The sequence below is a fragment of the Malaclemys terrapin genome, chromosome 2 (assembly GCF_027887155.1).
Source record: "Malaclemys terrapin pileata isolate rMalTer1 chromosome 2, rMalTer1.hap1, whole genome shotgun sequence".
Classification (NCBI taxonomy): domain Eukaryota; kingdom Metazoa; phylum Chordata; order Testudines; family Emydidae; genus Malaclemys; species Malaclemys terrapin.
The window spans coordinates 142,558,579-142,585,454 of NC_071506.1; the positions used below are offsets into that span (position 1 = coordinate 142,558,579).

Sequence of the window (26,876 nt, forward strand, 5' to 3'; positions counted from 1 at the left end):
TGGAATCACCCTCCTGTCTCCGGGTATGAGGGCTGTGCTCCTGGTCTGACTGGTGGGAGGGGAAACTGAGGCACCGAGAGGGACAGGGAAGTGCCAAGGCCTTCCAGCAGGGCGGTGGCAGCTCAGGGACTAGATCCCAGGAGTGACGCCATATTATTGCCCTGTCTGGTCTCTGTGTGGATCAGTCACCAGGACGCACGGCACAGCCCTGCGGAGCAGGGGAAATGGGAGCCTGCCTGCTGATGCTGCACCTGGCACAGCCCATCAGCGGGTGTCACTGGCCTGTCCCCCAGGCTGGGTCTAACACGGGTTCCCCGCTGAGCGGGCATGGAAGGGGCATCTGGCTGCACACTGGGGTAAGACTCTGAGGGCCTGACCCACTGCCCATCGATCCAGCGGCTCAGCTCAGGCCCCTTTCATTCCAGGCTATCAGCGCTTTGCCAACACAGCCCCACCTCCTCACAGCTGGGTGTTATCACCCCCGTTGTACAGCTGGGGAAACTGAGGCACATAGCGGCCTGCGCAAGGCACATGGTGAGGCACTGGTGGAGCTGGGCTGCCCTGACCCCTCTCTCATGCTCTGACTCCTAGGCCACACTCCCCTCCTCCTGCGACTCTCCAGGTCCCCTTCCTGGGGCATCAGCGCCTGATTTTCTGCGCTAGTGAAATACAATGCTTCTGGGTATGACACCGCCGGGGAGCAAGGCTGAGCCATCCGTGCACTGGGGGAGACGAGAACCCAACCATGGCCCAAACTGGGGGCCCTGGGAGCCCATCAGTGGCAGTGGCAGAGGTCCCCATCAGCCTGGCACACTGGTGGTGGCATGTAGCTCAGGGGTGGCGTGTAGAGGGGGAGGATGTGGCTATTGTCTGACCGGCTCAATCAGCAAGAGACCCCTGACAACTGAGGTAAAGCCATGGAGAACGGTCACCCCAGGGACAGACTCTGCACCCAGGAAACCTTCCTGGCTCTTAACAGGGGGCTTTGGGTCCTGGGGGGGAACGTTTTACTTATTCCTCCCTGAGGGCCCGACAGGGGCCAGCGCCCTGGGAAAGCTGCATCCTCTTTGCGGGAAAGACAAGCGCTGACCATGGGAACCTGCCTTGGCCACGCCTGTCAGGGCTGGCATTCAGTGGGGGGCACCAGGAAGCGCGTTGTGTCATTGTGTTTTGCTCATAGTCAGCCCTGTTGCTTCACTGATGTCTCTGGTCTTTAGTGCCAACCTGAGTCGTGTTATACAAAACCGGCCTCGAGCCGTGTGTTATACGGAGGCGGTGCCTTGGCTCGTGGGAGGCAGCGACCTGACCAGCGGCTGTGAGGGGCTGGGCACTGCATGAGGCAGCTGTGGGGGCCTCAGGAGTTGGGGTTCACTGGCGGATCCCTGCAGAGTTGGCTGGGCCGGGCGGACAGGTCGGGGAGCCGACCCCCAGGTTGAGGCTGAGCGGGAGGGGCTCCCGAGGCTGGGCTCCCGAGCAAACCGTCCCTATGCCCCCTCGTTAAGGTTCCCGAGCGAGGCCCCATGGATCTCTGGGACACTGCATCCATGGCAGAGCGAGGGCGGCTCTGGGACATGGGCCAGGGATAGAACCCAGGAGTCCTGGCTCCCAGCCTCCCTGCCCCTGGTCTAACCACTAGACCCCACTCCGCTTCTGGAGCCAAGGAGAGAACCCAGGCGTCCTGGCTCCCAGCCCCCGCTCTACCATCCAAGCTATTACCTCACAGGTTGAAAAAGTGACAGGAGGAGCCATGCAGCTTCAGGCGCTGCCCACCAGCGGTCGCGCTCCCCCCCATCCCACCTGTCTATACAGAGCACCAAACTCACTGGGCCACTCCAGTAATTCCTAGGCTTCCAGATGTCCCCATTGCTCAGGGCAGAGACGCACAAGGACTGGCCTGTCCCCTCTCTCTTGGCAGACCCAGGCTAGCACCCATGGGGCTCACTGGCACCCAGCCCCAGCTCTTGTCCTGAGAGGTATAAACCGCAGACATGCCTGTCGCATGCAGCGAGTGGGGGATGCAGGCGCCAGCACTGGGGGGATCAGGGCAGCGCACTCAGAGCCACCCCATCGGGGCAGCGAACCAGCATCCCAGAGCCACAGCCTGGAAGGACCGCCAGGTGCTCCACAGTTCTTCCATTTCCTTGTGCTGCCCTAAGGTGACCTGGCCCCAAAGCAGCGTAGCCAGCGGGGAGATCCCCCAGATCTGAGCTGTCCATGTCCCCAGAGCCGCGCAGAGCCAGGCCGCTCGCCCCAGGGCAGGGTCCCGAGCTCCAGACTGAGCTGGGGGTGGCTGAACGGCACCAGACTGGCTGCCCTGCTCCCCACGGTCCTGAGCCAGTTGGGCAGAAATCTGCAGGGTCCGGCTCTGCCCAGGGCTCCCAATCCCCTGGGGGAGCCCGCCCAACGGCCCCTGCTCCCGACAGACGCAGAGCCTGTTTGGGTGAATGACATCCTGATTGTCCCCAGGCTGCTGGACACAGCCCGGCCCTGTGGCACGCTCATGCTCTCAGCACACACCCGTTCTTTGCTGGTTATATTAGGTGTATTACGGTAGCATCAGGTGCTGTACGGAACGAAAAGCCAGCCCCTGCCCCAGGGAGCCGAGACAGGAGCCGACGGCTGGATCCGGACGCGGGCACAAGGGACTCGGAGACTCCTGCTCAGCACGACGGGCGGGCCCAGGTGCTTGTTCCCGCTGGGTGGGGAGCCCCCAAGGCCTGGGCCACACACTGCCTGGGGGACTCTTCCTGTCTGTGACAGGTGACAGCCAAACCCCAGTGTGGCTGCAGGGATGGGCCTGAGCTCCCCCACGGCCGGCTCGGCTTGGTCTGTTGTTCCAGGCAGGGACGATCCCTGGCCAACACGGCCGTGCCAGCAAAGCCCCTCGTATCGACACAATTATACCGGCAAAGAAGCTGTAGCTTGTTTCGCTCCATGGGGTGAGGGGTGCTGGCTCTGGGCCCAAAGCCCAGTCTTGCTCGTCAAGCCGTGTCCACCCGAGGAGCACTCTCCTGGGATTACGGTGTGGGCGTGGCGTAGCAGTGCTAACCCCCATTCCCCGCCCCAGACGGGACTAGCTGCCGGAATCAGCCCCTTGGCACCGGTGTGACTGCACTCCTCTACCTTGACTGGTCCAGCCAGGGGGGCTGATTCCGCGTCTGCTCCCTGATGGGATGGAAAGTTTTAGCCCAGGAGGAGAACGCACCCTAACTCCTCGGCATGTCCTGTTACTGTTAGCAGTGTTCAGGTCGAGCGCCGGAGCGCCCACAGCCACGCAGCTGTGGGGAACACTGCCTCACAGCCCCAGGGCTGGCTGATGCCTCGCAAAGATCAATAGATAGATAGATGGTGGCTGGTGGGGTGTGTGGGTTTGGGTGGATGGTGAGGTGTGTGGGGATGGGTGAGGTGGATGGTGGGGTGGATGGGGTTGGGAGGGATGGGGGGTGTAGATGGGGATGGGTAGTTAAATGAGGATGGGGGGATGGTGGGGCAGATGGGATGGGTGCAGTGGGTGGGGATGGGTGGATGGGGATGGTGAGGTGGATGGGGCTGGGTAGGCGGATGGTGGGGCAGATAGGGATGGGTAGATGATGGGGTGGATGGGGATGGGTGGGGTGTGTGGGGATGGGTGTATGGGTGGTGTGTATGGTTGGGGTTGGGTGGATGGGGATGGGTAGGGTTTGTGGGGATATGGGGATGGGTTGGTTGGATGGGGATGGTGGGGTGTGCGGGGATGGGTGGAGTGTAAGGGTGGGGTTGGGTGGATGGTGGGGTGGATGGGGATGAGTGGGGTAGATGAGGATGGGTGGATGGTGGGGGGGATGGGGTTGGGGGGATGGGGATGCATGGGGTAGATGGGGATTGGAGGATGGGTGGGGGGAAGGGGGGATGAGGTTGGGGGGATGGGGATGGGTGGGGTGGATGGGGATCGGCGGATGGCGGGGTGTATGGGGTTGGGGGGATGGGGATGGATAGGCGGATGGTGGGGCATATAGGGGTGGGGGATGGGTGCGGTATTGGGGGCAGATCAATGGCTCCCCTCGCCATGGATTCCACCACAGGCAGCCCACACGTGGGCCGTAGATATGGACCCTCGTGTCCCCGCGCCAGATGCTCTGGTTGCTGCTCTCTGAGGACTCGCTCTGACCTTCACCTGGCAGCGGGGCCAGTCAGTCACTGCTCAGCTTTTGCCAGGATGCCCCCTCGACCCCAGAGCCATCAGGCTGTTGGGTCCTGAGCCCCCGCCCGTCCCTCCTGTCTCTCCTGCATCACTCGCCTGGCTCTGATCGGGGGCTGGGCCGCACCGAGCGCCGTGGGGCCCTGCTCCAGGACAGGCTCCTGGCCAATGGTGCCGGGGAACATGGCCAGCCCCGGGAACCCAGCACCGAGTGGGAGCTCTGCTGGGGGCAGGGGCAGGGCAGGAAAACGCTCACTCAGCACACGGGGCGCAGTCTGACGTGTGGAACAAGGACGCCCGGCCCTGGCCCTGGCCTGGGGGATGCTGGCAGCGGGCGCTTCCTCCCACAGCTGCGCCGGCCTTGGAGGGGCCGGATGCCCGGGCAGGTGTGGGGGGACATGGGCTGTGGGTCATTGTCACCAACTGGGGCTCCTGGGCCTGGCCATGCCATGGGGGCAGCCTTGCTGCCGCCCCAGCTGCGTCCCGACCAGCCACGGCTCCTCGGCGCCCCTCTGGGCCCAGCTGGGCCAGCCAGTAACCAACGGCATGTAACGTGCCGGGCTACATGTGGGCTGCTGCGCCTATGGGCACTGACCTGGCTCCCAGGCCATGTGCCCAGAGGAGCCCCTGGGGGCGGGTTGCGGGGGAGCTGGTGGCGCAGGCTACAAGCTGGAGAAGCCGTTCCCCAGGGCGTCCCCCAGCTGGGGCTCTGTCTCCCACCCGAACACACATGCTAGCTAGTTCTTCCCCCGCCATGCCACCCACACCAGAGCCGGCAGCAGGGCGCTGGAGCAGGGGGCTCGTCCCGTCGCCCCATAGAGCAGCCGGGGGGGTTCCTCCTGCAGGGCCCTGAGATCCATGTACCCCCCAGCCCCCACTCGTTCGGTAGGAGGCCAGGCTGCCTGCATGGGGCTCAAGGCGTCTGAACAGCCTGGCAGGCTCCCTGCCCTGTCTGGGCTCCCAGGACAACCCCCTGCCTACTCACGGCCCCTGGCGCCTCCCCATGCAGAGGGGTGTAACGATGCTGGTTCTGACAGAACCCAACTGAGAGTGCCAATTCAGGACAAATCACTTAAAACAGGGCAGTTACATCCCCAAGCTGGGGTTTTTCCACCTCTAAGGCAAACCCAACCCAGCCAGATAGTGAAGATTTTGGTCTCACCCCACTGGCTAACCACAAGTCACACAAGCAATTCCCTTAGACACTCCAGTTTCCCAGTATTACCACCAGTGCCACTCGTTATGGGGACAAATGGTTATGGAAACCAATACCCCAGTAAAAGAAAAATGGTTCTCCTGGTCCCAAAGGATCAAGCCCCAGACCCAGGTCAATATACAAATCAGATCTTACCCACAAATCACGCTGTTGCCAATCCTTTAGGATCTAAAATCTAAAGGTTTATTCATAAAAGGAAAAAGATAGAGATGAGAGTTAGAATTGGATAAATGGAATCAATTCCATACAGTAATGGCAAAGTTCTTGGTTCAGGCTTGTAGCAGTGATGAAATAAACTGCAGGTTCAAAATCAAGTCTCTGGAATACATCCCCAGCTGGGATGGGTCATCAGTCCTATTTTCAGAGCTTCAGTTTGTAGCCAAGTTCTTCCAGAGGTATGAAGCAGGATTGAAAACAAGATGGAGATGAGGTATCAGCCTTTTATAGTCCTTTCCAGGTATAAGAACACCTCTTTGTCCTTACTGTGGAAAATTACAGCAAAATGGAGTCTGGAGTCACATGGGCCAGTCCCTGCATACTTTGCTTAGTTACAAGGTGTATCTGCCTTCTCTTAATGGGTCCATTGTATAGCTGATGGTCCTTAATGGGCCATCAAGCAGGCTAGGCAGAACTAACACCAACTTGTCTGGGATGTCTCCCAGAAGCATAGCATAAGTTTGAAATACAGACAGTTTAGAGCCAATATTTATAACTTCAACTACAAAATTGATACACACATATAGACAGCATAATTATACCCAGTAAACCATAACCTTGTCTTAGACACCTCATTTGACCCCCTTTATACAAGATTTGGTGCCACTACAGGACTTTGTTTGCAACCATGTTCTATATGGTCCCAGATTATATCAATAACGTCACAACAGGAACCAATCCGTACAACAAACCTCGATGCCAACTCTGCCCACATATCTACACCAGCGACACCATCACAGGTCCTAACCAGATCAGCCACAACAACACCGGTTCATTCACCTGCACATCCACCAATGTAATATACGCCATCATGTGCCAGCAATGCCCCTCTGCTATGTACATCGGCCAAAGTGGACAGTCCCTACGTAAAAGGATAAATGGACAGAAATCAGATATTAGGAATCTCAATATTCAAAAACCTGTAGGAGAACATTTCAACCTCCCTGGCCACACAATAGCGGATGTAAAGGTAGCCATCTTACAGCAAAAAAACTTCAGGCCCAGACTCCAAAGAGAAACTGCTGAACTTCAGTTCATTTGCAAATTTGACACCATCAGCTCAGAATTAAACAAAGACTGTGAATGGCTATCCAACTACAGAAGCAGTTTCTCCTCCCTTGGTGTTCATACCTCAACTGCTAGAAGAGGGCCTCATCCTCCATGATTGAACTAACCTCATTATCTCCAGACTGATTCTTGCCTGAATATTTATACCTGCCTCTGGATATTTCCACTACATGCATCTGAGGAAGTGGGTATTCACCCACGAAAGCTTATGCTCCAATACGTCTGTTAGTCTATAAGGTGCCACAGATCTGTCGTTTTTTATAGATCCAGACTAACACGGCTACTCCTCTGATACTTAAGCTGATATTAACACTTTCAATGCCCTTACAAATTTAGATGCTTCTCATTACAGGCTGGCTGGTTACTTTTCAGTCAGGCTCTCCCCCCCTTTGATCAGCGCTTCAGTCGCTTGGTGGTGGTGTCTGTAGATGGAGGTGGAAGAGAGTGAGAGCATGGCAAAAGTCTCTCCCTTTTATCATGTCCTTTCTTCCCTCTTGGCTTTGCCCCCCCCTTCAGAGTCAGGTGAGCATTACCTCATCACAGTCCCTGACTTACCAAGGGAAGGGGGTGACTCACTGGAGAGTCCAACAGATCCTTTGTTGCTATCTAGGTCAGTGTCGTTTGTTCCTGCCAGGCTGGGCTGGGTTTGTCCCATACATGCCCTGATGAGGTGTGAACTGCCCCTCTGCTCTTGGAGAGTTTTGCCTGGGGTTGTTTTAAGCCATGAGGACACATTTTCAGCCTCATAACTAGATACATGACATTACAACCTATAACATCACTATAACAACAATGCTCAGTACATCATGAGCCTTCTGAAGACACCTGACATGACAAACTTTGCATTGGATACCACACAATCATTTTACAAAGATGAACATGGGGGTTCAGGGGGTTCCCCGTAGCACAGAGTGTCATAGAATCATAGAATATCAGGATTGGAAGGGACCTCAGGAGGTCATCTAGTCCAACCCCCCGCTCAAAGCAGGACCAACCAACTAAATCATCCCAGCCAGGGCTTTGTCAAGCCTGACCTTAAAAACCTCTAAGGATGGAGATTCCACCATCTCCCTAGGGAACCCATTCCAGTGCTTCACCACCCTCCTAGTGAAATAGTGTTTCCTGATATCCAGCCTAAACCGCCCCCACTGCAATTTGAGACCATTGCTCAATAGGCATCAACTTCCCCTTTGCTCGGTGGGTGCTTGTCACCCTCCCCAGTCCCTGCCCCGCCTCCTCCTGAGCGCACTGCGTCCCCACTCCTCCCCCTCCCTCCTGGAAAGTCCAAAGCGCCGCCAAACAGCTGTTAGGCAGAAGGGCAGCGGGAAGTGCTGGGAGGGAGGGGGAGGAGCGGGGATGCGGCACGCTCAAGGGAGCAGGATGGGGTGGGGGGAGCTTGGCTGCACTTGCTAATTTTTCCCCATGGGAGCACCCACGAGTCGGCGCCTCTGCATTGCTCCTTGTTCTGTCATCTGCCACTGCTGAGAACAGCCGAGCTCCATCCTCTTTGGAACCCCCCTTCAGGTAGTTGAAGGCTGCTATCAAATCCCCCCTTACTCTTCTCTTCTGCAGACTAAATAACCCCAGTTCCCTCAGCCTCTCCTCATAAGTCATGTGCTCCAGCCCCCTGATCATTTTCGTTGCCCTGCACTGGACTCTTTCCAATTTCTCCACATCCCTTCTGTAGTGGGGGGACCAAAACTGGGCACAGTACTCCAGATGTGGCCTCACCAGTGCCGAATAGAGGGGAATGATCACGTCCCTCGATCTGCTGGCAATGCTCCTACTAATACAGCCCAATATGTCATTAGCCTTCTTGGCAACAAGGGCACACTGCTGATTCATATCCAGCTTCTCGTCCACTGTAACTCCTAGGTCCTTTTCTGCAGAACTGCTGCCTAACCACTCGGTCTCTAGTCTGTAGCAGTACATGGGATTCTTCCATCCTAAGTGCAGGACTCTGCACTTGTCCTTGTTGAACCTCATCAGATTTCTTTTGGCCCGATCCTCCAATTTGTCTAGGTCACTCTGGACTCTATCCCTAACTTCCAGCGTATCTATCTTTCCCCACAGCTTAGTGTCATCTGCGAACTTGCTGAGGGTGCAATTTATCCCATCCTCCAGATCATTAATAAAGATATTGAACAAAACCGGCCCCAAGATCGACCCCTGGGGCACTCCGCTTGATATCGAGATTCCGCTACACATCGAGCCATTGATCACTACCCCTTGAGCCTGATGATTTAGCCAGCTTTCTATCCATCTTATAGTCCATTCATCCAGCCCATACTTCTTTAACTTGCCGGCAAGAATACTGTGGGAGACAGTATCAAAAGCTTTGCTAAAGTCAAGATATATCACATCCACCACTTTCCCCGTATCCACAGAGCCAGTTATCTCATCATAGAAGGCAATCAGATTGGTCAGGCATGACTTGCCTTTGGTGAATCTATGTTGACTGTTCCTGATCACCTTCCTCTCCTCCAAGTACTTCAAAATGGATTCCTTGAGGACCTGCTCCATGATTTTGCTGGGGACTGAGGTGAGGCTGACCGGTCTGTAGTTCCCCGGGTTCTTTTTCTTCCCTTTTTAAAATATGGGCACTATATTTGCCTTTTTCCAATCGTCCGGTGGGTTTCTAGTGGGGGCCCGCAGGGATTGGTTCTCGGCACTCCACTATTTAACATCTTTAACAATGACCCAGAAGAAAACATAAACTCATCCCTGCTGAAGGCTGCAGAAGACACAAAGTTTGGGGCAGTGGTGACTGATGTCGAGGACAGGTCACTGACACGGAGCCATCTGGATCGCTTGGTAAGCTGGGCACAAGCAGACAATATGGGTTTTAATACGGCCAGCTGTAAACGCACCACGCACCAGGCTGCAACACTGGCTCAATGGGGCCCAACTGCCCCCTGTCACTTTGGGAGCCCACTCGACTGGGGGGCCTGGGACAAACTGCCTCTTTAGGCCCCCTCTGGGCAGCCTTGCCAGGCCCTGTGAGTTTGACCCAGCCCTTGATGGGCTCAGAGGCTGAGCTGCAGCCCCGTTGGGGGGATCCGGCCTCGCCATCGAGGGGTGTGTGGTGTTGGGCAGCAGACCCTGGGGTTGGGGGGCCAGGAGAATGTGGGGATGGGGGGACTGGGGAGGGGTTTGGGGCTGTGGAGAGGGAGAAGGTTGGGGGTTCAGGTTAGGTGGAAGAAGGACTATTCACTGGGGTGGGTTGGGGGTGTGTGGCTGGGGGACTGGAGAGGATTATGGCTTCGGGGGGACCTGTTGTCCCCACATTCTCCCCTCCCAAGGATGTGCCGGGGTCTGGGGAGGCCCAGCCCCTCTGGGTAGGTACTGACAGACTGGGATCAAGTCCCCCCTTGGCCTTCTCTGTGTGAAACTAAAGAGCGTGAGCGCCTGGGGTCTGTCGCTCTGCAGCAGGTTTTCTAATCCTTTAGTCGCTCTTCTCTGCCCCCTCTCCAATTTATCCACCCCCCTCCAGAACTGGGCACAGAACTGGGCAGGCAATCCCAGCTGCAGTCACACCAGTGCCGAATACAGTGGTGAAATCATCGCCCTGCTCCTACCTGAGAGTCCCTCGTTTACCCATCCCAGGATCGCATTAGCTCTTTTGGCCCCTGCATCACACTGGGAGCTCAAGTTCAGCTGATCACCCACCAGGCCCCCAAAACTTTTTCAGAGTCGCTGCTTCCCCGGGCAGAGCACCCAGGCCTAGGCATTGTTCCTAGACACACACATTTATACTTACTGTTTGCTTGCACTCAGCTTACCAGCCAATCCCAGTCTCTCGGTAGCAGTGACCTGGCCTCTTCATTTCTTACACTCCCCCCAGCTTTTGTGTGTGTGGAGCAGGGACCTGGGAATGTTGTGTGGGAGTTTCACTGGGACTGTCTGCATTGGTGCTGGATGGTGGTGGGATATAAGGGTGTGACTTCACTTGAGGGATGATACTTGAGCACGTAACCTGAGCCCAGGAGGGGGTTGGGGCCAGGTGACACCTTCTGCCCCGGAAACTGGACAAAGGCTGGAGGAGGAGCTGGGGTGTGTGGCTGGGTGAGACTGCTGGAGGAGGTTTCAGTTTGGAGCTGGCTGGGGAAATGGAAGAAGGCCCAGAATCGGGGTCTGGCTCCCTACCCCCCAAGATGGACCTGACTGAGGGGTCCTATTCTCTATACCTACAAGCTCTGTTTTAGACCGTGTTCCTGTCATCTAATAAAAGGGTGTCATAAGGAGGAGGGAGAGAACTTGTTCACCTTAGCCTCTAAGGATAGAACCAGAAACAATGGGTTTAAACTGCAGCAAGGGAGGTCTAGATTGGACATTAGGAAAAAGTTCCTAACTGTCAGGGTGGTTAAACACTGGAACAAATTGCCTAGGGAGGTTGTGGAATCTCCGTCTCTGGAGATATTTAAGAGTAGGTTAGATAAATGTCTATTAGGGATGGTCTAGGCAGTATTTGGTCCTGCCATGCGGGCAGGGGACTGGACTCGATGACCTCTCGAGGTCCCTTCCAGTCCTAGAATCTATGAATCTAGAGGGTAGGGATCGGATACAGAGGGACCTAGACAAATTAAAGGATTGGGCAGAAAAAAACCTGATGAGGTTCAACAAGAACAAGTGCAGAGTCCTGCACTTAGGACAGAAGAATCCCATGCACTGCTACAGACTAGGGACCGAATGGCTAGGTAGCAGTTCTGCAGAAAAGGACCTAGGGGTCACAGTGGACGAGAAGCTGGATATGAGTCAACAGTGTGCTCTTGTTGCCAAGAAGGCTAACAGCATTTTGGGCTGTATAAGTAGGGGCATTGCCAGCAGATCGAGGAACGTGATCGTTCCCCTTTATTCAACATTGGTGAGGCCTCATCTGGAATACTGTGTCCAGTTTTGGGCCCCACACTACAAGAAGGATGTGGAAAAATTGGAAAGAGTCCAGCGGAGGGCAACAAAAATGATTAGGGGTCTGGAGCACATGACTTATGAGGAGAGGCTGAGAGAACTGGGATTGTTTAGTCTCCAGAAGAGAAGAATGAGGGGGGATTTGATAGCAGCCTTCAACTACCTGAAGAGGGGTTCCAAAGAGGATGGAGCTCAGCTGTTCTCAGTGGTGGCAGATGACAGAACAAGGAGCAATGGTCTCAAGTTGCAGTGGGGGAGGTCCAGGTTGGATATCAGGAAAAACTATTTCACTAGGAGGGTGGTGAAACACTGGAATGTGTTACCTACGGAGGTGGTGGAGTCTCCTTCCTTGGAGGTTTTTAAGGCCCGGCTTGACAAAGCCCTGGCTGGGATGATTTAGCTGGGAATTGGTCCTGCTTTGAGCAGGGGGTTGGACTAGATGACCTCTTGAGGTCCCTTCCAACTCTGATATTCTATGATTCTATGATTCTATGAATAAACCTCTGTTTTACTGGCTGGCTGAGAGTCACGGTGAATCGCAGGAAGTAGGGGGTGCAGGGCTCTGATTCCCCCACACTCCATGACAACTGGCAGGGCTGCCAAGAGCGGGTTTGGGCCCCAGTGAAAAAATGTTTTCGGGCCCCCTAGCAAGGGCAGACCTGCTAAACAGGGCTGACGAGATGGGGGGAAGCCGGGCCCCGGGCCCCCTTCCGAATCGCTGGGCCCCGGTAATTTGTATCGGTTTCCCCCCACTCTCATCAGCCCTGACAACTGGTGGCAGTGGTGGGATGTACTACACCCCGTGGTTGGTGCTTCCTGCAGTAAGTGACTGGGGAGCAGTAAAACAAAGGGGCATTAATGAGGACCAGGCATGCTGAAGGCTCAGAGAAGAGCAGTTTCGGGGGGTGGAGGAGTCTGCAGCTTGACCCTGGGAGAGAAGTGGTGACCTGGAGAAGGGCTGGCACACTAGGGGTTCTTCCTGGAAACCATGGGGAGCTGAGAGCACACAGGCCTGTGAGTCCACAGCCACTTGGGAACAGTGGGAAGATGTATAACCATCGCCTTAAGAAGGACCTGGTCGAGCTGTGCAAACAGAGAGGGCTGCGCATTGTAGTAGTAGGATTTTATGTTTGTATTTTGTATGATTTAGAATGAAGGATAAAGAATAATGAGATAATAATGTAGCATGTATTAAATATACTGGTGTATGCTTTGATCATATCCTGCCAGCAACCCTTTTTGAATAGCAGAAAGGAATGGCCTAATGGGCCATTTGGTAAAGATGCATCAGCCAGAATGTTTCTGGGCTGATTTCAAGGCAGTAACAGACGTTTTAAGGTCACTATTTCGTTGTAAGTTTAGCATTTTAAAATAAGTAGAAAAATGACGTGATTGTTTTCTTGTGCATTGCAACTTGATGTTCCTGTTCAAACTGTTCTGTGTAAATGCATTCTGTGCTCTGTGTGAACGAGGAATGTGTGTTAAGAGAGACGTGTGAAGACCATCGCTGAGCCAGATGTATGAGGGAGGAACCAGAGACAGACACAAGGGCACCAGGAGGCTGCAACACGCCCCTATTGTGATGCCAGAGGTGGGCAGACTGACGACTCTAAAGATGAGACAGGCACCTATCAATGGGGACGAGAGAGCTGTGATAAAGGATGAGAAGGACAATTTCAGAAAACAAGCACTCGTCAAACAACAATTGATTACAGCATGATGGTGCAAAACTCATTGGTCCCAATGAAGGAAAATCACTATATAAGCAAGGTGCCTTGCCATGAAACTTCGGGTTCATCCTGCCAAGACTTCCCCAGAGCATTGTGTCGTGACTGACGGAACCCGGCTCCTCCCTACTGGCCACTAGGTTGATCCGGACTCTGGTCTGGTAATTATAACATCGACTGGCGGGACAGTGTGTGTGTGTGTGTGTGTGTGTGGTGTGATTGAATGCATATGCTAATTGTTGTATTTCCAATAAACACGGTGTATTGTCTTTTCCCCTGAAAAAGATCCCGTGTGCTTCTTATAAGCATAACAGTATTGGAAAGCTCACCAAAGAACAGCTGATGGGCCAGCTGGAGGAGGAGGATCACTCGGAGGAGCTGATCCCTGTCCCTGAGGGAAGCAGTCCAGCAGATGCAGTTCAGGCACCAGTGTCTGTCCCGGCTGGGAGGGGTCAGACTGCTGCTGAGGGCATCCCAAGGCCCCTCCTACCTATGGCTAGGGGAGGGGCTGGAAGGAACCCAGCAAACACCGAGGGCACCATGACCCCCGCAGCCAGCAGGGGATCCTCCCAGTGGAGCTCCCCATCGCTGGAGCTGAGGCGACTGGAATGGGAGAGGGAGATAAAACTGAAAGAGCTGGAGCTGGAGGATTGGGAGAAACAGCGGCAACATGAACTGGAGTTGGCAAGGCTGAGGAGCAGAAAGCCCCCTGCTGCAGTGAGTGAGGGGGAACCCAGGATTACATGGAGCTTTGATAAGCGCATCCTGTCCCAGTTTAAGGAAGGGGAGGACATAGATGAATTCCTGATTGCCTTTGAGAAGGCCTATGAGCTGCACAGGGTTGACCCTGCAGACAGGCTCCGGTTTCTCACCCCCTTACTGGACCCCAAAGCTGTGGGGATCTACAGCCGAATGGAAGGGGTGATGGCAGGGGACTATGAACTATTCAAAAAGGTCCTGCTACACAAGTTTGGGCTGACTCCCGAAGCGTACCGGAAGAAGTTCCGGAGTCAGCATAAAACCCCTGAGACCACATATCTGGAACTAATCCTCCAAACGGAGGGACATGTCCACAATTGAGGAAGATGGGGCCCAGACTAAGGAGGACATGCTTAAACTGATTGTACTGGAGCACCTGTATGCACATTACCCATCCGACCTGAGGATATGGTTGGTGGACAAAAAGCCAGAGGACCTGCAGAGTGCAGGGCAGCTGGCCGATGAGTTTGTGGACAGCCGGTCAGGGGGTGGAACAGAGAAGTCCCTAAATAGTAAGCCCACCATGTTGCAGAGAGAGAGTCACCCTGGGACCCCCCAAAGGTGGAATGTGGAGAACGGGGGAGGGATAGCTCAGTGGTTTGAGCATTGGCCTGCTAAACCCAGAGTTGTGAGTTCAATCCTTGAGGGGGCCATTTAGGGAACATGGGTAAAAATCTATCTGGGGATTGGTCCTGCTTTGAGCAGGGGGTTGGACTAGATACCTCCTGAGGTCCCTTCCAACCCTGATAATCTATTAAGGGGAACAACCGGCATCAGGATCAACCAACCGGCTCGAGGGGACCAACAGAACATGAGCTGCTATTACTGTGGCCAGAGAGGCCACATACGGATCCAGTGCCCCAAGCTCAAAGACAGACTGAGCAAAACAAACCCTCACAGGGTTAACTGGGTAGGGACCCAGCCAGAGGAGGGGCGGGCTTCCCAGGCTGGGGGGGGCTGACAGCTTCCCAATGGCTCAGGAGGGAGGAGTTTCCCAGACCAGCTCCCCGGGGGGGCTGGATGCTCCAGACACCAGGTTCTCCGTTTACAGGGTGGACGCGGGGCGGTCCCTGCGGAGTGAGTGCCTTGTTCCCCTAGAGGTGGATGGGAGGAAGGTCAATGGATACTGGGACACGGGCGCGGAGGTGATGCTGGCCCGGCCCGAGGTGGTAGCTCCAGATCAGGTGAGGCCCGACACCTACCTGATCCTGATGGGGGTGGGCGGGACCCCATTCAAGGTGCCCATGGCGAGGGTACATCTGAAATGGGGGGCAAAAGGAGGGCCCCAAGGAAGTGGGGGTGCACCACCATTTGTCCACTGAGGTGTTGATGGGGGGGACCTAGAGGATTGGCCAAGCAACTCCCAGAACACCTTAGTTGTGACCCGTAGCCAGAACTGGCGCGGGGCACTATGCCCTGACCTCGGGGAAGGTACCTTGCCGGAGGCACAGGACCCCAACCCAGAGGGGAGGGAGTGCCCAAGGACAAGACTCAGAGGGTCTGCGGCTTCAGACCCACACAGCGAGAGGGAGCAGGCCCCTATCCTTTCCCCAGCTGCTGAGTTCCAGGCTGAGTTGCAGAAAGATCCCTCCTTGCAGAAGCTAAGAACCTTGCTGGCCTCTGTGTGGTACAGACCATGGGGAGAGGCTGCCAGGAGAGGTTCCTGTGGGAGAAGGGGTTCCTGTACTGAGAATGGGCTCCCCTGGGGAAGTGGAGTCGTGGGGGATCCGGAGGCAGCTAGTGGTCCCCCAGAAGTATTGCCGCAAGCTACTGTACCTGGCCCATGACATTCCTCTCTCAGGACACCAGGGAATCTGGCGCACCAGGCAGAGGCTGCTACAGAGCTTTTACTGGCCTGGAGTCTTTAATACTGTCCATCAGTATTGCCGATCCTGTGACTCCTGTCAGAGGGTGGGGAAGGCCCGGGACAAGGGGAAAGCAGCTTTGAGACCTTTGCCCATCATAGAGGAGCCTTTTCAGAAGGTGGCTGTGGACATAGTGGGGCCTCTCAGCAAGACGACCCAGTTGGGGAAGAAATACATTCCGGTGGTGGTAGATTTCGCCACCCACTACCCCGAGGCGGTGGCATAGGTGCTGACTCCATGGGTGCTTTAGGGCTGGAGCACCCATGGAAAAAAATTGGTGGGTGCTCAGCACCCACCAACAGCTCCCCGTAGCCCCACCCCATCCCCCTGCTCCAGCTCACCTCCGCCTCCGCCGCCAGCGCGCCGCCACGTCCTGCTTCTCCCCCTTCCCTCCCAGCGCTTGCTCCGCAAAACAGCTGATTGGCAGGGCAGGGAGGGAGGGGAGAGGAGGGGGAATGCGGCGCGCTGGGGGAAGAGGTGGGGCCGGGTGGGGATTTGGGGAAGGGATCCAATAGGGGCAGGGAGGCAGCAAATTAGGGTGGGGACTTTGGGGATGGGGTTGGAATGGGGGGCGGGGCCAGGGACGGGGATGGGGTGGAGTCAGGGTGGGGCCAGGGGTGGGGAAAGGGGCGGTGGGGCCCGGGCTCCCACCGGCACCAGAGAAAGTTGGCGCCTACAAGCATTGGCCTTGTCTTCTATCGAAGCAGACACAGTGACAGATGCGCTGTTGACCATTTTCAGCTGAGTGGGGTTCCCCAAGGAAGTCTTGACAGACCAAGGATCCAACTTCATGTCAGCCCTACTCCGGTGCTTGTGGGAGAAATGTGAGGTCCGGTGCAACTGGCCTCAGCATATCACCCCCAGTCCAACGGGCTGGTGGAAAGGTTCAGTGGAACTCTAAAGATGATGCTGAAAAGCTTTAGGAACCAGCACCCGCAGTATGGGAACAAGTATTTACCTCACCTGCTGTTCGCGTACAGGGAAGTGCCCCAGGAGTCTACTGGGTTTTCGCCTTTTGAACTGTTATATGGAAGAAGCATAAGGGGGCTCCTGGACTTGATGAGGGACAAATGCGAGGGGAAGGCCACTCCTGATGGAGAATCAGTTGTGGAGTATATCTTGACCTACCAAGAAAGCCTTGCTGAGCTCATGGGCTTGGCCAAGGAGAATCTGGCCAGAGCCCAGAGGAAGCAGAAGGTCTGGTATGACTGCATGGTACGGGTCCGTGCCTATGCCACCGGAGACCGGGTGATGGTTCTCATCCCCGTGAGAAAAAACAAACTACAAGCCGCCTGGGAAGGTCCTTTCAAGGTTGTCAAGCAACTAAATGAGGTAAACTATGTGGTGGAACTGTCTAACTGGGCACTCCGCCACCGGGTGTACCATGTTAATATGATGAAGATGTGGTGTTGGCCGTGTGTGGACATTGTGAAGAGCAGGGAGATGACCCTTTAGTAGATCTATTCCCTGAGACAGGAGCTGGCTCCTCCCTGGAAACAATTCCCCTCTCTGATCGGCTAACCCCTGCCCAGCAAGCTGAGATCAGAGGGGTGCTGCATTTGTACCGACAGCTGTTTTCCAACCAGCCTGGACTTACTAATCTGATTGTCCACCGGGTAGAGATAGGATCACATCCTCCTATAAGATGCTCCCCCTTCTGAGTCACAGGGAAAACCCCTCAGGACCTGGAAAGAGAGGTCAGTGACATGCTGGCTTTGGGGGTGATCCAGCCGTCTTCCAGCCCTTGGGCCTCGCCGGTGGTGCTGGTCCCCAAAAAGGATGGGTCAATACGGTTCTGTGTGGACTATCAGAAGCTTAATGCCATCACCGTGTCTGATGCCTACCCCATGCCCAGGCCTGACGAGCTCCTAGACAAGCTGGGAGGAGCTTGGTACCTTACCACCATGGATCTTACAAAGGGCTACTGGCAAGTGCCACTGGATGCAGATGCCAGGCTGAAGTCTGCCTTTATCACCCCTCTGGGGCTCTATGAGTTCCTGGCCCTGCCTTTCGGCCTCAAGGGAGCACCGACTACCTTCCAGTGTCTGCTGGATCGACTACTGAGGGGGATGGAGAGTTTTGCTGTGGTGTACATTGATGACATCTGTGTCTTTAGCCAGACCTGGGAGGACCATGTGTCCCAGGTTAAAGCTGGACGGACTCCAGGAGGCTGGGCTGACCATAAAAGCTGAGAAGTGCAGGGTGAGGATGGCTGAAGTATCTTACCTGGGCCACCGGGTGGGGAGCGGCTGCCTAAAGCCAGAACCAGCCAACATGGAGGCGATCAGAGACTGGCCCGCTCCCCAAACCAAAACGCAGGTCCAAGCCCTTATTGGAATGGCGGGGTATTATCGAAGATTTGTGCCACACTTTAGCTCCATAGCCACCCCCTCACTGAGCTATGCAAGAAGGGAAAGCCAGACAAGGTGGTCTGGAGCGAGCAGTGCCAGAGGGCTCTGTGTGCGCTGAAGGAGGCTCTGGTCAGTGGCCCAGTTTTGGTAAACCCAGACTTTGACAAGCCCTTTATGGTGTTCACCGACGCTGGATGCGGTGTTAATGCAGGTTAATGAAAAAGGGGAAAGACACTCCATCATGTACTTGAGCAAGAAGTTGCTACCCCGGGAGCAGAACTAGTGGCCATGGAGAAGGAATGCCTGGCCATGGTGTGGGCCCTTAAGAAACTACTGCCATGTCTATTTGGGTGACACTTCACTGTATACACTGACCACTCTCCCCTGACCTGGCTACACCAGATGAAAGGAGCCAACGCCAAGCTCCTGAGGTGGAGCCTGCTCCTGCAGGATTACGATATGGACATAGTCCATGTGAAGGGAAGTGCCAACGTGATAGCGGATGCGTTGTCCCGGAGAGGGGGCCCTGAACTTTCCCAGGTCACTGGTCAGAGTGACCCCTCTCAGTTCAGTCTCGAAGGGGGGAGAGATGTGATGGAGTAGGGGGGTTTGACCTGGGAATGTTGTGTGGGAGTTTTAATGGGACTATCTGCATTGGTGCTGAATGGTGGTGGGATATCAGGGGGGTGACTTCACTTGAGGGATGATACCTGAGCACGTAACCTGAGCCCAGGAGGGGGTTGGGGCCAGGTGACACCTTCTGCCCAGGAAACTGGACAAAGGCTGGAGGAGGAGCCGGGGTGGGGGGAGGGGCTGGGTAAGGCAGCTGCAGGGGGTTTCAGTTTGGAGCTAGCTGGGGAAATGGAGGGAGGCCCAGAACCGGGGTTTGGGCTCCCTACCCCCCAAGATGGACCTGACTGAGGGGTCCTGTTCTCTGTACCTACAAGCTCTGTTTTAGTCTGTTTCTGTCGTCTAATAACCCTTCTGTTTTACTGGCTGGCTGAGAGTCACGGTGAATTGCAGGAAGTCGGGGGGGGGGGGGTGGGTGCAGGGCCCTGACTCCCCGGCACTCCGTGACAGTTTCGTCGGCAAACTTCAGCAGGGATGAGTTTATATTTTCTTCCAGGCCATTGAGAAAAATGTGAAATAGCGCAGGGCCAAGAACTGATCCCTGTGGGCTCCCACTGGCAACACCCAGCCAATGTCAATTCCCTGCGTACAATGATATTTTGGGACCTGTCACTTAGCCAGTTTTCAATCCATGCAGTGTGTTCCGTGGTCATTTTATATCATTCTAATTTCTTAATCAAAATGTCATGGGGGACCCAGTTGAACGCCTCAAGAAGTCTAGGTATATTACAGCACCATGATTTCCTTTATCAACCAATTTTGGAATCTCATCAAAAGATGACTTTGACAGGATCTATGTTCCATAAAACCATGTGGATTGGCATTAATTATATTGCTCTCCCTTAATTCTTATTGAGTCCTGTATCAGCCACTCCATTGTCTTGCCCAGGATTGGTGTCAGACTGCCAGGCCTATAATTACCTGGGTTATCCCTGTTACACTTTTTAAATACTAGCACGATATTAGCTGTCTTCCAGTCTTCTGGAACTTCCCCAGTGCTCCAAGCCTTATTGAAAATCATCATTAATGGCCCAGCAAGCTCTCAGCCAGCTCCTTTCAAACTCTTGGATGCACATTATCTGGACCAAACGATTTTAAAACGTCTAGCTTTAGTAGCTGCTCTTTAACATCCTCCAGAGATACTAGTGGAATGGGAAGAGTCTTATATAATATAACTACGTCATCTGTTCTTTCCCCAAATATAGAACAGAAATATTTATGGAACATTTCTGCCTTTTCTGCATTCTTATTAATAATTCTGCCATTTCCGTCTGGTAATGGCCCACTACCATTGTCAGGACTCTTTTTGTTCCAAATCTACTTAAAAAACTCTAAGCAAGGAGCAACCTTGAGTGCTGCTGGAATGGGAGGAGGAGCTGAAATGCTGCGGGGGATGGGGAGGCAGGGCGTGCAGAAGGAGAGAGACACACCAGTCTTCTTTTACATGTTTAAAGTTACTATAATGAAGGGATGCAAAGCGCCATTTAAAGGGGGGCAGAGATTTGTCCAGGGCACCCGGTTTGGCGCTCTGGGCTCAGCCTTCGCCCTGGCTTGGGCCTGTCCAACGCGCCAGTCTCTGGCACTTGGAACCGGACAAACTGAGGACTGCAATGTCCAAGGGGGTTGTGGCACAAAGGATTCTGGGATAGAGGGTCCCCTGGGAAGCGAAGCAGGCTGTTTTGGAAGGAAACCATTGGGGAGAGTTTGGGGGGGTCAGTGGGGAGAAGAGTTTGGATCCCCACTAATCTGGTTTTCCCGGTTCAGGCCCATCGCAGCAGCAGGTAACCGATATGTCCTCCCCCTCCCCCGGGCTAGCCCCAGAACCGGGGTGCAATGGGAGGGGGAGCAGGTCGCCTGGGGAGGGGGGACAGGTCTGAAGGCCGAGCCCCACTCCGCTCACGCCCAGCCCCTGCTGGCGTTGTGCCGGGAGATGCTCGTGTCTTATCTGCCCTGGAGGTCTCCATGGTGATTGGAGAACTGGTGACATGTGACATCACCCCATCCTGCACCCCTAGCCCCTGCACTACGCTCCCTGCGCCCCAGCCCCTGCACTGAGCCCCCTGCACCCCATCCTGTGCCCCCATTCTGCACCCCTAGCCCCTGCACCCCCATCCTGCACCCCTAAACCCTGCACTGCGCCACCTGCGCCCCTGGCCCCTGCACCCCTAATCCCGGCACCCCATCCTGCACCACCTGTGTGTGGGGGGTGCGGAGCGACATCAGGGCTGGGCTGTGTAAAGTGAGGACAGGAGAGCAGCCGCCCTGGTGGGGAAAGTGACCTGGGTGCACTGAGCGCTCAGCGTTTCTCCTCACCCTGCCCTCACAGCCCCTGGGGGTGCAGACGATGGTCGGGGAGGGAGGAGCCGGATCCGTATGTAACCAGACCCCCCCCCCCCCCCGTGCTCCCCTGCCAGCCAGGAGCAGCTTCGACTCCACCCGGGCAGCGCGCCCCCTGCACTGCCACACGGTGCCCCCCCCCAACCATGGCGCCCACCCCCCCAAGGCCAGCCCTGCTCCCCAGTGGTCTCTGCCATTGAAATCCCTGGAGATCAGGCCTGGGTCTGTACCGTGGCCAGCACACACAACCCTGGGCCCTTCGGCGACTCCCAGCGGCTCCTCCAGCCTGACCCTGGCTAGCCCAGAGACCGTCCCCCGGTGCCCCGCACTGAGCCCAGTGCATCTTCCAGCAAGGCAGCCGGGCTGGGCAGCCACCAGGAGACAGAGACTCCCCCATGGCCCGGGGGAGCTCAGGCCAAGGGCTAGTCTCCTCGCTGGTGTCACCCAGTGCCCCACTTCAACTGGAATGTGTCCGGCCTGGTGCTTGTTCTGCCTTCCTCTGCTCCAAGAGCCTCTGGAAACCCGGGTTTGATGCGCCCTAACGAAGCCAATCTCACTCTCCTGAGCAGCTCACTGGACTGAGCTTCACGGCTCTTCCCACAAGGGTCTTTTCCAGCCTTCAGATAATGTGGTGGCTCTGCTCGGCCCGTTCACCCTCCTCACTCTGCTTTCTAACCTGGACCCCAGATCTGGCTCAGCCTCTCCAACACGGGACTGGCTCTAGGTGCTACCTCACTGCAAACGTCTGCCAGTGACAGCCTGAGTGATGCCTGCAGGGAAAAACCCAGAGCTGGCCACTTTCCTTTTCACACCGCGTGTCAAACGGGGCCGTTTGTGGAGAAAAGACACACCGGGAGTGTCAGTTAAAGGGAGTTACTCACATTTCATCAGCTTGTTCAGTTTATTCTTGGTTATTATTACAAAGAATTATCCCCGGTTCTTTGCCTTAGAAAAGCTGCAGCAGTCTATGCATTTCGATAAGATACATATTTATCAATTGGTTACAAACATCGACTGTTTGCCAAAATACCCCCTGACCCCACCAGCTGGGAGCCAATGTTCATCACTGCGTCAAGAGACAGGCACAGAATACGAGTAGGCGCGATCAGGGTAAAAGAACCCTATTAGCTAAGCCCCTGGGATTGGATCAAGCAAACTCAAAATGATTTACGATTGTTCACAAGTGTCCAGAAGAACAGCTGTTCGAATGGCCAGGTCCCTCTGTCCTGTTAGCCCCAAGCATGCAGCCCCAGAAAGTGACCCTGCTCAGAAACCGACTAGTGCCAGTGACTGAGTGAGCTGGCGGGAAATACAGTAAGGGGAGTGATTCTCCACTTCCGGACGTTGGTGTAAATCAGGAATATCACCTGTGCAGTCACTGGGTAAAACGGGTGGGACTGAAAGGAGAATGGAGCACAAAACTCACCAGTGAAAAGGAAATTAGATCTCGGAATTCTTTTTCAGGTTGAATAATCTAAGGTGCTACCGGAGTCACAGATAAGGGGATTTTGCTTTCAGAAAAACAAGTGACCCATCTCTCCACAGCGCCCCTTTAATAGCCCATCCCGACAGCATCTTTTTTCATTTCAAAATACCAACAAGCGAGTTAAAGGAATGTCGGTTTCTTTTCTTTTTTTTTGGTTTTAAATCGGTCATTTAGGAGTTTTAGGAGATCATCACAAATCTCTGAAATCAAGGGCTCTGTGTATTGTTTTGCAAACAGCAGAATTTTCATAGGACTCAAAGTAGGTGCTAATGCCCCAGTTACACATGAAAATGGCGATTTTCTTGCACAAGTCAGCTGCTCGCATGTGCTGCTGGGTAGTTCGGTGTGACGGTGCTCAGATACCATGGCAATCAATGCGCCTGGCAAGAATGCCTACGATACAATAGACAGATTCAAGATGTTCTTTAAATGCACCTGGAATAATTTGTGTTTGCCTCCCGTAGCTGCAGATCTAACCACCGACTGCACATTGAATCACCCAGCCTGGCAATGCACCCACCATCTGCGCATGGAGGCGGGGGTTGTCCCGCCTTTGAAAACCAACAAGCAGGGACATTTCCAATGTGATAATGATGCTTAACCCTATTACAGAGCCGCTGATGTTCCAAGTGTGTCCATTTCACCCCGCCACGCCCTTCCCGAGCTGCGATGGCAAAGTGTTATGTGCCTCGTCGGGGGAAACGGAGGCAGAGAGATGAAGGCCAAAAATCTCTAGGCTGATGCCTCACGTTAGACGCCTCACTCCAGAGTTCAGCGCCTGATTTTCACAGGTGCTAAGCCCCAGCAGCGAAGCCCTTTGGCAAACCCAGCCAGGACCCGATCTATGGGGTTAGAACGAGGCACCAGCGCTGGGCTATCTGGGGCAGTCAGACACCCACTGCTCCTCCATTCCAGGGGGTGCCCCCGGCTGCTCTGAAAATCTCCAGGCTGAAAATTGGAGCCTGAGTGAGTGGCTCAGGGGGAATGTGTGTCAGAGCCAGGCTCAGAACCCAGGGACTTCCCGTGTCCATGCTCTGGCTGGTTTCTTTGGGGTTCCCCAGAGCTCACTCCCAGGCTCCCTCCGGATCTGAGCTGTGCCCAAGGGAGGGGCGGGGGGCTGCCCTAGATTTGCAGAAAGTACATACGAGAGAGCAGTATCCCCTCACACGCCGGGCGAGGCTATGGCGGGTTCTGCTCCTGGCACCAGGCGCTGGGAGCAGCCGCCCGTCAGGCGTCGGTGGCGACCCCCCCGCTGTGCAATGAGGCCTTGGAGACCTCAGTGCTGACGGTGGACATGGGGACGCTCTCGTACGTGTCCGTCTCCGCAGCGCAGCTGCAGCGGTGGAGAAGGGCTTTGAGCTCCTGCTGGAAGTTGGTGTTCAGGAAGCCGTAGAGGACAGGGTTGATGCAGGTGGAGGCCATGGCCGCCAGGTGGCAGAGGGAGAAGAGCAGGTCATGGTAGCAGCCGGAGATGGTCTCGTGGGCCCAGTCGTACAGGGCGTTGAAGACGGTCAGGGGCAGCCAGCACACGGCGAAGGCGGCGACGAGGCAGGCCAGCATGACGCTGACCCGCCGGTGGCTGGCGGCGCGGGAACCGTGCGGGGGTCGCTCCAAAACATCCCGCCGGCGGCGCAGGCGCAGGAAGATGCGGCAGTAGCAGGCCAGGATGAGCAGCAGGGGCAGGCAGTACTGGCCGAGCAGCAGCCCGGTGGTATAGGCCAGGCGGTGCCCGTCCGACGGCCACTTCTCCACGCACACCAGGTGGCCGGCAAAGGCGTCGAAGGGCAGGCTGAGGTTGCGGAAGGGCTCGTCCGTCAGGACGCTGAAGGCGAGGAAGGGCAGGGAGACACAGCCCGACACCAGCCAGGTGACGCTCACAGCCAGGTAGGCATGGGTGGCCCCCGGCTTCCACCCAGTGGGGTTGATGATGAGCTGGTGCCGCTCCAGCGCAATCCAGGCCAGCGAGAGGATGGAGACGGTGACGGAGACGCACTGCGCGAAGGGGCTGGCCTTGCACAGGAACTCGCCCAGCACCCAACGGTCCATGAGCGTGTAGATGACGGTGACGGGCAGGCACACCACGCTCATCAGCAGGTCGGAGCAGGCCAGGTTGGCTATGAAGATGCTGGTGACGTTCCTCATCTCCTTGTGCCGGGCGATGACGCAGACCAGGCCCAGGTTCCCCACCAGCCCCACAGCCAGCAGGGCGCTGTAGGCCACAATCAGGATGGTGCTGTTCCCCACCGAGGGGCCGCATGGCCCGGCCTGCTCCCAGGGCAGGCTCAGCCGTTCCGAGACGTTCAGGTACATGAGCTTCAGCAGCTCGTCCATCCTCTGCTCCTGGCTGGGGCTGCGCCGGGGGCAGGACACTCTGCTCACAGCGTCCTCAGCCTAGGCCAAGACAGGGAACAAGAGCTGGGGAGGGTGGCACGTGGGCGTTTCACCATGTGGGCATCTGGCTCGCCCACATGCCACCATGTGCCCAGGGCCGGCTTTAGGAAATGCGGGGCCCGATTCGAACAGTTTTGACGGGGCCCCGGTAGGGATGACTAAAAAAAAACACGTAAAAAAAAAACACATGAGGCTTGTACTCACTGGGCCGCGCTCCTAGTCTTTGGCAGCGGGTCCTTCACTCACTCCTGGTCTTTGGCGGCACTGAAGGACCCGCCGCCAAAGTGCCGCTAAAGACCCGGAGCGAGTGAAGGACCCGCCGCCAAAGACCCGGAGCGCCGCCGGGTGAGTAAAAATTAAAAAGGCGCCTCTAGCCAGGGAAGGGATTCTCTGCCACTTGCCCCCCACTCTGGGTGGCCCTGCCACTGGGTGCGGGGCCCTCTTAGGCACGGGGCCCGATTTGAGGGAATTGGTGGAATTGGCCTAAAGCCGGCCCTGCATGTGCCTGATCAATGCCCAGCCCCCACCCCAGGTCCAAGCCACTCCCGGCGCCTTTCACATACCTGAGCCACTCCCAGCCCCCCCGGAGCCATTTCTGATGCCCCCAGGCATCCCAGCAGCTCAGATCCTTGCTTGGCTCTGCCAAGCCTCCTGCCCCCTATGCCTGAGCCCCGTCTGCTCCCAGGCGCCTGAGCAGTGCCCACCCCATCATGTACCCAGGGCCCCCTGCGTGCCCCAGCCTGCAGGGGTGCTGAGGGGTGAGTGGGAGGCAGTGGGGGAGGCGGGGCCCAGCGGGGCAGGGAGGGAATGCCCAGCAGGCAGCGCAGGAGGCTGGGGGGCTGATTTAGGGGATCGCTGGAAGGGGGATGCCCAGCAAGTTAAACCATTCGCAGGGGGAGGGAGTGGAGCCCCAGATGGTGCCAGGAGAGCCCCCACGCTGCTGTCACATGGCATCTCCCTTGGGCGCTTTGCCCGGCCGGAGCCGTGTGCCAGGAGGGAGCCTAGCTACCTGCAATGGGTGGGGGCGGGCAGGGGCTCTGGGCCCCCGGGGGACAGACAGACTGACATCCCCCCAGCTCCCTATAGACAGACAGACAGACAGACAGAGCTGGATGGCCTCCGATGGCAGGAAGGGGGTTATGCAGCCTGGGCCGCCAATACCTGGGGGCAGCCCGTGGGGCCAGCCCCTCCACCGGGTGGCTGGGGGTGACAGGGACAGTGTGAGGCAGCAAAATCCCCCCCCCCCTCGCTGCCGCCCCTCCCTGGGAGCCCTGCGACGTGGGGGGGAGGGGGCATGGAGACAAGGACCCCACAGTGGGGAGCGGAGCCAGATGGTGTGTGTGTGGGGGGGGGGGGGTGATGTGTGCAGGGGGACCGGTGTGTGTGTGGAGGGGCTGGGGGGTGATGTGTGCGAGGGGTGCGGTGTGTGTGTGGGAGGGGGCGGTGTGTGTGTTTCTGTGGAGCCGAGCGGGGCCGGTACTCGCGGGATCGAGCCAGTGCAGCGCGACCCAGGCCGGGACCCCCCCGGGCATCACCCCGCACAGACCCGCCCCCTCACCTGGCTCCGACAGGGTCCGGTCCGGTCCGGTCCGGCGCGGCAGGGTCTGGCCCCGCTCCGGGCTGGCGGCTCCGCTGCGCTCCCGGCTGGCGCGGGAGGGGCCCGGCCCGTCTTAAGGCGGCGCGGAGACGCCCCGGCCCCCGCCTGGCGGGGGGGTTCTGCGGGGCGGGGGCGGCTCCGGGGGTGG

The 26,876-nt window shown here is 56.5% G+C and overlaps 1 protein-coding gene across 1 annotated transcript; it reads right to left on the minus strand.

The window, feature by feature from the left end:
* Nucleotides 1–22,142: 22,142 nt before the first annotated feature.
* On the minus strand, nt 22,143–26,819 carry LOC128831836 (neuropeptide Y receptor type 1-like). Its single transcript, XM_054018634.1, has 2 exons — nt 26,690–26,819; nt 22,143–25,131 (listed from the first exon to the last, which is right to left on the minus strand). Exon 2 carries the CDS (start codon nt 25,069–25,071, stop codon nt 23,968–23,970), a length of 1,104 nt encoding a protein of 367 aa, XP_053874609.1. The 5' UTR covers nt 25,072–25,131; nt 26,690–26,819; the 3' UTR covers nt 22,143–23,967.
* Nucleotides 26,820–26,876: the final 57 nt, after the last annotated feature.

Bases quoted from the DNA above. Each gene is read 5' to 3' on its own strand.
- LOC128831836 (XM_054018634.1), bottom strand. From the start codon at position 25,071: ATGGACGAGCTGCTGAAGCTCATGTACCTGAACGTCTCGGAACGGCTG.